Here is a 13,221-nt window from a genome sequence, read left to right on the forward strand (position 1 = left end):
GATTTTTGTACATTCATATATTCTACTAATAATACAAATAATAGTAACAAAGCGATTTTTCATTATGCATTTACATTCTTTAATCACCTCATTTAACCCTCCTTGTGAGCGACTGTCCACATTTATTATTGTCTGTCTAATAGTCTAATTTTAAAAAAAGCCTTATAAACAAGTCAAACAAAATAGGTTGACCAGTGACCATGTTCAATCTACTTCTCAATTTCAAATAATTATACTTTTTATCTAGTTTAGGTTGCGTTGAAAAAGTTTTAGTGTCACAAGTGGGATTCGAATACACAACTCGTCTAGGTTGAGATTGGGATGGGGAAATGGTGTCCGAGTGGATCTGTCACGACAGCTCAAGTGGTTAGAGCAGCGCCAGCATTGAGCTGAAGCTCCCACTTGTGACAATAACTATTTCATCGCAACCAAGGCTTTAGCTAATAAGTATAATTAATTGAAATAATTAAATAGGTCAATTATGATCGCTAAGCATAACTACTTCTGAATTGCAAATCCTTCACATTTTTGGGTAGATGGCATTTTTTCTCTTTCGGTTTGGTGTCTTACCAACTAGTTCTTAGTTTTCACTTTCTCTCCCTCACTCATTCCTCCTTCTCTCTCTCACTCGTTAACTTTATCTCTTTCTCACTCTCACAAACTTTCAGTCTCCATCACTCTCACTTTCTCTCCCTCTCTCACATACCTCACTCTTTCCCTCTCTCCCTAATTCATTTTAGCTCTTTCTTGCTTTCACACTCACTCACTTTCTCAATCTTTCCCTTTCTCCCTAATTCATTTTATCTCTTTCCTGCTTGCACACACTTCCTCCCCCTCTCTCTCATTCACTCTCTCATTCTCACAAACTTTCTTTCTCAATCACTCACTTTCCCTTCTTCTTCACTCTCTCTCTCTCTTTCCCTCTCATTTTTCTTTCTCTCTCGCACACTCACTAATTTTCTCTTTTATTCATTCACTTTCTCTCTCTCCTTCACTTTCCTTTTCTCTCTGTCTTATTTATTCACTTTCATTCTCCCACTCATTCTCTCTATCTCTTTCTCATTCACTTCTCTCTCCCTCTCACAAACTTTCTGTCTCAATCACTCACTAACTTTCTTTCCCTCTCACTCATTCACTCTAACTCTCACTCGCACACTTATTTACTTTCTCTCTTACTCTTTCCTTTTCTCTCTCTTTCACTCTTTTCTTTATACACTTGCCCTCTCTCACTCATGCATTTGTTTTCTTTAAAATTTTCCTCACCCCTTTAATTTTTTCTGATCGGATGACTGAAAAGTTCAGAGTCACAGCAGGAGTAAAGAAGTTTGGGTCAAGACCAACAAACTATTGATAACTTTTGGAAAAAAGTCTACGAATATGCATACCTACTGGGAGGGTTTAATGTGTAAAAGATGTTGGTTTTCTGTGGTCTATAGTGATCAATCTGAGTAGGCTGCATTGGGCTGGCCATGTGGCATGAACAGGAACGACTGGCAGAAACTGATTGAGGAGTCCATTGATGAACTATGAGTCTTATAAGAAGAAAAGCTGCTTTTTATTTGCTTATTTACTGCTGATTGAGTATGTCTTTTCTTATGTCTTATTGCTGTAATGTTTGATGAAATATTTGATCCTTAAAGTACTTACCTTGTTTTTAAAAAAATTGACTTACAACCTTGAGTGCACATAGAATTTTTTAATAGGCAAATTTTAAATTGTTTATTTACAAATATAAAACGTGAATAACTCTATAACAATTTCACAAAAATAAATAATAGAAGCATAAACTCAATGGAGATGTGAAATCTTGAGGAATTTGAGCAAATATTAGTACATCTTGTTTGCTGTATAAAGATCTGCACTATTTCATTCAATGTGTGTTCAATCTTCTCTTCATCACAGTGGCTATCTCGATTAATTGAATTAGTGCCACACGTTGTAAAAGCAATTAGTATCCAACTAAAATTATAACAACTTTTAGTTCAAAAAAGTATTAAACTGTAAAATATATGTTTAAAACAAATCATTTGACAGTTGGGTAGTGTTTTTTCTTGTTTTTATATTACTTTTACAATGACTGTAGAGCACAGAAACAACTAGGGATTCACAATCTGATCTGGCTTCCACCTTCTTATTTTCATACTAATGAGACAGGGTGTCCGTCATACCATTTCATCAAGGGGTCTTTCTCATGCCCCGTATCCATCTAATATAATCAGGTGCGTCACTATCTTTCTTGCACCCAACATTTGCCTAAGGGCCTACTCACGCAGGGATACACAGAACTGGTCTCCAGCTGCCTGACAATCACTACTCAAGTGGCCCTTCACCTTCAAACAGACAAGACTCGACTCGAGTAGCCCATATTGCCAAGTTGTTTGTGGTTTGAATAAAAAATTAATCATTTTTCGCAATGCTGAAGTACTTATTTAGTGCACTTCATTGTGTACTCAACCCCCTATACAATACCTAGTGTTTATAATAATGATATCATTATTCACTATCATTATTACCACTGTACAGAGAGATAAAAGTGAAAATTTTTTTGGTACATCCTTACATTGAAAATACTATAAATTGTAAATTATTCCTTTCAACTTGTAACTGTATAATGCCAGAAATTTTTCCACTTCTGCCACAAATTTTTAAATTGAACACTAACTAATAATTTCAATTAATTAAGGTTTTTAGTTGAGATAAAAAAATCAGTGTCATGAGTGGGATTTGAACCCACGATCTTCGGCTAGATACGCCGCTGCTCTACCACTTGAGCTGTCGTGACCTCGATCCACTCAGACACTAACTTCCCATCTCAACCCCACCTTTTGAGTTTTCCCTCCTTTTTGCCATTTTTCAAAACTGGCATTTAACAAAATTCAAAAGGTGGAGTTGAGATGGGAAGTTAGTGTCTGAGTTGATCGAGGTTCGAATCCCACTCGTGACACTGACTTTTTTATCTCAACTAAAAACCTAAATTAATTGAAATATATTAATTGGTCAAGCGGACCACGAAACTAGTGAATTTACTAAGTAATAATATTGCCATTCATCGCAGATGACAGTAGTATGAATGCAACTAGGAGACTGGAAGACTTGAATGACGGGTCTCTTGATTGCTGAATTCCTCAGTCGCTCAGAGATTGAATATCTCCGTGTGAGTAGGTCCTAAGGATTTTTCATTCCTGAACTTCTATAGCCTGAAAATGCTCTAGGTTCACACATGAAACATATGAAGTATTTTTAGCACATGCTTCTAAATCTACTTTGCACATATCATGTCAGTCCTTTAAAATGAAGAAGTGTTTTGAGAGTCCGTACATACTCTTTGGACTTTATTTTCACATCTGGATCAGTATCATCGTCCACAAAGGCTTAATATAAATTTATCAACTACTGAGGAGTTCAATCATGAGTATACATTTTAAAACTGCTAGGTTGTTTTCTTCATACAGTCAGCTTACATACTAAAGCCAAGATTCTTAGCTGAGCTTAAAATTGCAGTACACCAGCTTCAGCTTCTTTTATATGCTCAGAAAATGACACATCATCCATGTTTTCCAAGGTATGTTGTCACTATGAGACTCACTGATTTAGATGCATTGAAAATATCATTTTGTTTGTTGGATGAGAATATTTAAATTTTCTTCACAAATACAGAAACGTTTCAATCATTCTTCATCACAAAAACTCATAATAGATTTTTTTTTAAATTGTACCAAGTTGTTATTTATTTTAATCACCTGTAACTTTTGTATGCAATACGTAAGATACATTTATTATTAAATACTTACTTGCATTCATTGACATCTAGTGAGACATGAAGAAGATCGATAATATGAGTCACTCTCGTTTTATGTTCAACACATTGAATGTAATTTATCAAGTCAAAACATCTCTCGCCATTGTAGGTCATTAACATATCTAAAAAGTGATAAATGTACTCAGTAATAATTGGATGTAAAATTTTCATTAAAGTAAAGTAATTTCTGACATGAAGGTGCTGTTTATACTCCCAACAGAATCCCCATTTTTGCAGTTATAAATCATATTATTAATAAAAGTGAACAAAATGAGTTAGTAGTAGAATTGTTAAGTAGAAAAATTATTATTTATGCAATATTACTTAAAGTAGAGCCCAGATTTAAATGCAATAAAAATCTGCAAATAAGCCATTTAATATGTATCAAACCCCCACAAATATGCTATAATAATATGCTCTTAAAAAACCCACCAATATGCCATAATAAAATACACAAAAAATCCACAAATATGCCATGATAATACACAAAAACCTACAAATATTCCATAATAATATATACTTCAAAAACCCTCACAAATATGCCTTAATAATATGCACTAAAATTTTTTTTTAAAAATTGCCATAAAACACTAAAAAACTCATAAATATCCTGTAATAATATGTACTTTAAAAAAACTCATAAATACGCCATAATAATATGTAGTTATTCAGAACTCGTGAGATGTGGTCTGGTGTGACGTAGGTTTCAGAAAAACATTTTCTTTTTTGTGCCAACGTTTCGATCTTTATTGAGATCATCTTCAGGGCCTGGGATTTACAAACATTGTTTACATTTAGCAAATACATGTAGGATGTGGAAAAGAGTGAATTTATACAATGCAAAATATATTTTTTATTTATTTTTATATTCAATCAAAGTATTTCTACTCACTCAAAGTGTTTGTCTTCTGTGTAATTGTGCCATTCTTGCGTGTCGTGTTGAAAGTGCCAGTGCGATATTGCTGTTTTATGTTTATTATCAGACCGCATCTCACGATTTCTGAATAATTATCGATTAACGTTCACTAATCACCACACAATAATATGTAGTTTTAAAAACCCCCCACTAATATCCCTTAATAATACGGCATATTTTTAACACATAAAAAAATAAACTCACAAATATGCCATAATATTATGTATTAACCCCCCTCCCACAAATATGCCTTTAATATGCACTAAAAGACTCACAAATATGCAATATAATTTGCACTAAAAATATTAAAACATGTAGCATGAATGTGAGAGAAGTCATCCGACTAATAATTTATTTCTTTAACCTAGTATTTTTTCTTTTTGCTTTAATACATATTATACAAATAAATAATTAAACTTATGTTCTGAATTAAAATTGGCAATGGGATAGATTTCAAAGTTCTAGTTTCTGTACAACTGCAAGGCTTATCACTTAACAAATATTTGTACTTTAATACTTGTTGGAGCTTTCCTGTATAACAACTTTATTATTTCCATTTACGATCTCATTCATTTTCCCTAATTCAGTCAATCCATTGTTTTATCAATTTGTTCATGTTTATTTTTTTATTTTTCATGTAATATAATTCCTGAATTAAGGGGGATTTTACTAATTTTTGTTTTAATTAAAAGGAAAAACCCAATGCGCTACTTTAGAAGAAAATGGAGTTCCCACTTTCAGCATTTTTATTTATTTATTTTTTAAGTTTACTAGGTTGAAAATATGAAAGAAGAATGTCTGGCTATTTTTGTGTTTCAAATGAGGCCCCCTATTTTAACAACCTACTAATTTAGAAAAATACATTTTTCAGGAAAAGGCAACAAACTGCACCTAGAAGTTTTGGAAATTGGGGTCTCAAAAAAGATAAGTATCTTTGCAAGAGAATTATATAGTAGCAGTATATTTGTCCTGAAATCCGAATCAAATTTTAGGTTCTTTTTTTCCTCTTGTGTTCTTAGTTGCCTAATTCATTTTTACTTTTTTAAGTAAAAAAATATTTCAAATTTGCAATATTCTTGAATTCAATTTGAATCATTGTACCACAGAAGTCATACAGTCAGAATGTCAGTGAAAAGAATATGCAATTTCATACAAACTAGGCTACTTATAATTTTCATCACACTTTTTGTATAAGGTTGGTCAAAATGAATTTGTCTAGAAATCATACCATTTGTTTATACTAATACATTAAAAAAAATTGATTTTAAGAAATTTAGAAAACAATTTAGCTTTTTTAGACCATCTGAACAAAATGAAACGAATGCTGATGGTCTTGTCCTATAAAAATCCAAACATTCTTGAATCAAACAAAAATACTCAATAATTATTAATGTTTGTTCTATTATGTCAGTGTTAACAAAAAAAAAATGTTTCAACGGAAATAAAACTTGAAAGTTTCAAAAATGTCATACATAACTAATTTATCAAATAATAATCTACGAGAATGTGTTACTTAAGCTGTTTTTTGTCTGAATTTAAAATTTTATTCAAATATTCATTCTGTCCTTGATTTAACTCATAGAAAATATGTTGTGCTACAATTACATAATTTGCATGCAAGGAAATGAGAATTTTTTTATCTTACCGTTTAATGAATGTCTGCTCTCGATGCATAAGTAATTATAAACTGATGTCAGACCTTGAACCCAATTGTCGAAATTAGCTCTCCCATCTTTAATATTGCAATCACTATCTATAATATTACTGGCACAAGAAATTCTTTCATCAGTCGTACTGCAAAATATCAAACATTATTTCTCGTCAAATTAATGAAGAACTGATCTTCACTCTAAAAAAAATGCATTTAATGGAGCTCAAAGGATATCAAGTGTTCTTGTCTTTTCAAATATAAAAATACAAGAGCCAAATACTATCAACATGCAATTTAAGGATTTCTATGAGAAAATACTGAAATTATCATTTTAAAATGAGAGTTAACTAAACTTCAAGACTTTCTCTCATAAAAGAATTTATTTCAATTTTTCAAAACAATATGCATAATAATATACACACACAATATTAAACAAACAACTGTATTTTTATATATATAATTTTATTCCATACCTGCATATATCAGAGATATTGTCTTCGCTGTGCTCTTCAGAAAGGCTTACAAGCGATGTGAAAAAACCCCTGAAACATATCTCTGCCAAGCCCGTACTGCAACCGATGATATCATCAAAAGCAGTGCTATTTACATCCGCAATAACTGTGTTGGTAAAACCAATTTAAATAATTAATCCTAACTGATATACAACGGACATTGAGCTTAAAATACTTACAAATGAATAAACCTACAATTTTAAAAATTAGTCTCATTTTTATTTTCTGTCGATATTTTACTGAGCAAATGATCAAATATCTGTCGCTTGTCACTCGTATAATTTTCCCCTAATTTAACAGAAATATGATTTACCACAAAACAGGAAGCTTCCCCCTTTGAGATGTGTGGGATTGTCGTTGGGGGCTTATCTTAAGAGGAAATTGAACCCTAGGGAGGCTAAGGGCCTTTTTACTTTGTTAAAAATAAAAAATTCTAACTTTTCATCACCCATTGTATATTACTATATTTAGTTGACAATAAAAATATAATGATTTAACATTATTAATTATACATTTGGTGCATATGCAAAACAATATTATTATTATTTTTAGTTCATTCCTATTATTTCCTAAGTATTTCCAAAATACATATTTTTCAACTTAGCTGCAGTTTTGCCCCTTTCATATAAATGAAGCCAACAAAAAAATTGATTAAGATTTAGAGATTGATATGCATTGCGCATGAAACTTCTGTATTGACTCAATTTTCTTTTTACAACAGCTTTCTTTTAAAATTGACCATGTTTTGTTATTATATTTTTGTCTGCTGCGGCTGTAGGTATTTTGATCTAAATCCTTCAGCAGGACATCACTTAAACATTTTGACAATTCATGGTAAACCGGCATAGGGTCACTTATTGGGTCCGTCTTCGCTCGCGGATTTGTTGAATTATTCAAACGTGTTTCAGCATTGCGCCATCTTTAGTGGGGAACTCGTTTTGACAATTGTTCATATTTAGTTAAGGGTTTGTGTATGTAATATGTCCGTCCATAAGAACTTATAACAACCTATTTTAGGTATCATTTTATTTGTTGATTCAGTGATATTGTAACTAACATGTGAAACTATTTTGAAGAGTTGCCTGTTTAACAATTTTCTTATTCTACAAAAATTTATATTTTTATTTTATTTGATATCCTTTAAAAACAATGTTTTTCATTTTTAATCCCAAAATATTTGTATACAATGGCTGGCTCTTCCAGTCAATTTATAAATATCCATTATATATATTTAGTGGTCTTATTGGCCAATATTGACCAAATTACATCTTTCAATTAATTAATCTTTTTTTTATGTAAGGTTTTGGTTGAATTGAAAAAGTTAGTGTAACGGGGAGATTTGAAGACCTTCGGGGTGGGTTTGAATCCTGCTCATGACACTAACTTTTTCATTTCAACCAAAACCTTACATTATAAAAAAGATTAATTAATTTATAAATATCTTTTATATCCATAACGAGATTAACTGAAAATTGCCAAATGTTTACTTGATGTTTTATGAAACCTGTGAGTCTAAGTTATTATCATATATTTATATAAGTGCTGATGATAATTACTGATATTCTCTCTAAAAACCTATAGGAGAAAATAGTTAAAAAAAACAAGAGTAATGATCTAACACCAAAAAAAAAATCAAATTTTATAAACAGGAAATTGTTTTAATTAAACAAAAACTGGTAATATAATGCCTTCATCATGAAAATACTTGTTTTTGACAGGATAATATTTTTAAATTAATACATTTCAGTTATTAAAATTGGTCAAATCTTTTAATTCTATTATTAATCCATCTTTTAATTTTCCAAGGGCTTATAGTAATAAATACACTTTAGTCCTCTTATTAGTCTCGTAATTTATCTAGTTGTGTTAACCTCGTAACTTTTCATAGAACTAACTCAAACAGATTTTCCTCTTCAGTCGTCTAATGATGTGCTGACTATGCAGCAGGCCTCCATGTTCAGGTGGCTTTGAATTAGATTGTGCTTATAAGCATACTGAGTGATCTCAATGTCGAGGTGCGGGATGTTCAGATCTCTGTGTACATACCAAAAAGGATTTTCGATATTTTGCAGTACTTTATTTTGGAACCGTTATCATACATCCATATAGATTTTAACATAAGATTGTAAATCATGATTTTATTTTGCAATAACAGGCAGGAATTCATTCCCAGCAACTAATAAAGTTGTCGGTATTCGAAATCAAGTTCGTTCCTTTTTCTTTTTGATGTGTTCATTCCAATTACATTTTTTATCTATTGTTATGTCTACATGTTTCATATAATTCTGGGATAAAACTACTTTACCATTAAAGATTATTGCTTTCTCACTAATTTTCTATTTGTTATTAATTAACATGTACGGGTTTCTGGTGGTTTATTTGGAACTACCAAGTACCTGTCCAGTCATGGATGCTGTGTTCTGCCGTTTGAAGTTGGTTCAAGGACACATTTTTTGACTAAAAGGGCAGCTGTGTTACGGCAAATGTGATGGTTATGTTTTCCATTGAGGTCACTTGTACACAACAAGTGCAGCATTGGGCCTAGGATGCTACCTTGTGGTGCACCTTCATTTTGAAAAAAATTATTGTTTTTGACGGGAAGGCATACAAGTACTGATAAGCAAATATGTCAATTAACTAAGGATAGAAAAATGGTGGGTTCAATTTCTCAGGTGGCAAGATACAATTTGACATTTTATAGGTCTTCAATCCTTTTTAAAAAGATAGTTCCTACTCACAGTAAGTTGAGTCGCTGCGAGTAGGAACTATTTTTAAAAAGGTTTGAACACCGCACTCACTCCACCATTCATCATTTCTATTTTATAGGTCTTTCTTAGCAATTGAGAAATCTCTATTTTATTTATTTATTTTTATGGGGGGGAGGTCAAACCGTGTGGTTCTGGTGTTGTTGAAACATAGAAAAAACATAGGACACCCACCCAGGGTGTTAGCAGTGTGGGATCAGACATTGGTCAAGTCTAGGGGCTATGGACAGGTTTTTTCAGCCCCCAATGCAATCAGTTCCTAAATCTAAACCATTCACACTCTCACTCACTCTTAAATACATGCTTCGCTATTTACATACCATTCACTCAGGGTGGCGGATTACTTAATATTCCTCCATAACCCGTTTCACCAATATAACTAACTTAATTGAAGGTCGATTGGGTACTCAGTATTCTGCCATCAACCCTCTTACACACACTAATTTATTCACACTAATAAATACATTCACTCTTAGCCCTCACAAGGGGACAAAAATATCAGTATTATATACAATAAATCAACCCTTTTTTCTTCAAGAATTGAAACAGGGAACCCAAATACTTGCTGCTGTGCTCAAGCACAATTCTCATTTTGGGTGGTACATCAAGCAATTTTCCCTAAATGCTAAGTTTTGTCACAAAATTGTCTGGGTGTCAACCTCGCATGACCTATCCTTAAATGGGTGAAGAGTCCCTCTTTTAAGTCATTTCTTCTGAGGCCATCTATCAACAGTGCTCTCGGTAAGTTTAATTAACACCCCTGCATTTATTATTTGTGCATACCTTTTAATAATTATTGTTACAAAAATTCATATAATTTGAATGAGAAGCATTCTGTTTAACAAATATACTTTCTTGCTGCCAAGTCAAATACAAACAATAAAAATACCCACCCGTCTACAAACATTTTGAAAACACCCAAATGTGGTATATAAAAGCCAAACTTGTTGAATTAAGTTTATTAATAAAGTCTTTAGTTTTTAACAAGTGTGTTTTCTAACAAATGTTGATTTATTGTAAATTCCATTGAAAATCGATTATAAAATTCACATAATCACATTTTTTAAAAATTTACTGGGTTTATAATTATTTGTAATTTATAAAATTACAATATTATCAATTAATTATAAGGCTAATTTTTCTGTGATGCCATATAATGTTTTTAATGTACTTGATATTCGTAAGAATAAAAATGAATTATATACAAATTTTATTAAAACTAACACAATTGAAGCTAAACACCCTACTGTCTTTATAAAATTGGCAATCCCCATACCAAATATTACAAATACTTACACTAAAAACAAATATATCGCTATTAATTTATACCATTGAACAAAAATTCACAGAATTGAAGATTTGTTTTATACCAAACAGGAAAAAACACATGAGAATTGTTTTTGTTTTTAAATTTACCGTTCCTTCAATTTCACCCATTCACACATTTGTTAATCACCTTTTCATGTTTTGAAACGTTCTAATTAATTCTAAAACTAACACCTGCATATACATAACAATGAGCAAACTTCCATAATTTGTTTTATATTTTATCACAAATCTCCTCTTTATTTGAAAGGAGGCCATAATTAACATGGCAAATAATTGTTATTTGACTTCATCTGGCACTTGTGAAAAAAATGTTATGTACTACATTTGGACAGATGGATTCCTATTCATTCAATAAAACATTTGAACTCTTTTTTTTTAAAGAGAAAAAAATTCAAAATTGAATTTTAAAACAAAATTTACTATCGCTACGAGTAAATTTGTATAAAGTTCTGAAACTCAATTTTAATTACCTTAATGATTCATCAAGAATAGCATTCTTGAAATTATTTTTCTGAATATGAACAACACTATTCGTTCCCTTATGTGAATTAGCATTTTACCTGTAATACAATAGATTTAATTATTTTTGATAAAAATGTTAGATAAAGAATTTTAACTCTTTAATGTAGTTACCATATTTCTATATTTTGCAACATGAAGTGCACAATATTAACACAATTTAGCAGTAGTATATTTTTTATTTTCTCAAATGTAGATAATAAAGATATTAACATGATTACTATGTTCATGAAAGTAAAAAGGCAATACCTTAGCCATTTCAGGGCAGTGAGCGTGATATCACGCTCCAGTCTCTTCACTTTCAGACTTAAGTTCAATGCAGTATGTTGTTTAAAACGGCGTTGTTTTCTAAAGTTCCCACTTTCACTAGTGTTAAAAATAACTTTTACAGCACACTGCTTCTATGAATTTGAATCTAAAAGTGAAGAGACTAGAGCGTGATATCACGTGCTCAGTACCGGCATAGAGGTAGTGATGAGTGCGATATACTCTTTCAGTACTTATGTAGAGGTAGGGGCATGCTCAGTACCTCACTTGGCTGACCGTCCTGAAATAGTTAATTTAATTGTATGTATCATTCAACTTAGCAAGAGATTGATAAACTTTATAAGTTTAGGAATTCAATTAAAACTTCTCATTCCTACTTGTTTTTTACCCTTTGTTTTAAGCAGATAAAATTATTGAAAATTAAAATTATCACAAGGGATGAGATGAATGTTCATTTATAAAAATATAATAAAATAGCTTATTAGAAAAACTATAAAATCAAACAGTGAAAATCCTGTAGGCCATTTGCAATATTAAATCTTTCTTAACATCTTGTTTTATGAGAAAGTATATTAAAAAAAAAAATAATGATAATAATAAAATAAAAAACAAACATATTTCTATTTTTATTGAAACAAATGTAAACATAAAAACCAGTTAAGTAGTCCTAAAATATAACAATATGTTGTATGAGCAAATTCATAACTATTTTTAATCAATATGAATCTATAAAAAAATGATTAAATTAATAAACGACTAAACAAGAAACAATTTTTCAAATCTTACTGCTAACAAATAACAAATATAAATGAAGATAGGATTTTTTAAAAATTGTCCACCTTTTGATGAATTAAATACAACTTTGACATTGTAGAGTTATTCCATTTTTGTATTAACCGAACATCAATAAATACAAATTAAAATTGTAAATGTTAGCAAATTAATTTACTCACTTTACAAGAATATAAATATATATGTTAAAATTATATTATATATTATGTTAAATTTTTTACATGATTCAAGTCAATCGGTGAACCTTTAACAAGGAACATGTTTTAACAAATTTTTGTTTATAAATCGAAAACGTTCCTAGCCGGGTTAATATCTTTGTCCTTTTAGTTACAGTTTCTTTGGTACAGAATGGAACTGTCATTGTTTTAGTAATATTGAAATAGAAAACACACAATGTTTCTAAAAGTCTAAACTCCCAATATACAAAATTTTGGTTATGTTTTTGTTTAATTTTAATTTAAAAACTACTTGATCAGGGAGTATTACTCCATGAAATATTATGAAAGTAAAAACTCATGCCTCCACGTAGAATTGGAGCAAATATATATTTTTTTAACAATAAAATGACAATGGTGTCGTTTTAAGTAGTTGTTATTAATTAACTATTATGTTTTGTATTAGAGTAAAATGCTATTTCAAATTGAAATAAACAAAATTCAAGCCTTTTTTTA

The 13,221-nt window shown here is 30.7% G+C and overlaps 1 protein-coding gene across 1 annotated transcript; it reads right to left on the bottom strand.

Annotated features, from left to right (window-relative positions):
* Positions 1-1,708: 1,708 nt before the first annotated feature.
* On the bottom strand, positions 1,709-7,233 carry LOC106670683. The gene is made up of 5 exons (XM_014401206.2): positions 7,058-7,233; positions 6,840-6,984; positions 6,361-6,509; positions 3,792-3,921; positions 1,709-1,959 (listed from the first exon to the last, which is right to left on the bottom strand). Exons 1-5 carry the CDS (start codon positions 7,092-7,094, stop codon positions 1,749-1,751), a joined length of 672 nt encoding a protein of 223 aa, XP_014256692.1. The 5' UTR covers positions 7,095-7,233; the 3' UTR covers positions 1,709-1,748.
* Between the last annotated feature and the right edge of the window lie 5,988 nt (positions 7,234-13,221).

The sequence above is a fragment of the Cimex lectularius genome, unplaced genomic scaffold, assembly GCF_000648675.2.
Source record: "Cimex lectularius strain Harlan isolate CLEC.00 unplaced genomic scaffold, Clec_2.1 scaffold235, whole genome shotgun sequence".
Classification (NCBI taxonomy): domain Eukaryota; kingdom Metazoa; phylum Arthropoda; class Insecta; order Hemiptera; family Cimicidae; genus Cimex; species Cimex lectularius.

Excerpts from the sequence above, each read along its gene's own strand:
- LOC106670683 (XM_014401206.2), bottom strand. The coding sequence starts at position 7,094 with ATGAGACTAATTTTTAAAATTGTAGGTTTATTCATTT. Across the intron at positions 6,510-6,839 it reads AATATCTCTGATATATGCAG|TACGACTGATGAAAGAATTT; the intron begins GTATGGAATAAA and ends GATATTTTGCAG. Across the intron at positions 3,922-6,360 it reads GAGCAGACATTCATTAAACG|ATATGTTAATGACCTACAAT; the intron begins GTAAGATAAAAA and ends ATCACTTTTTAG.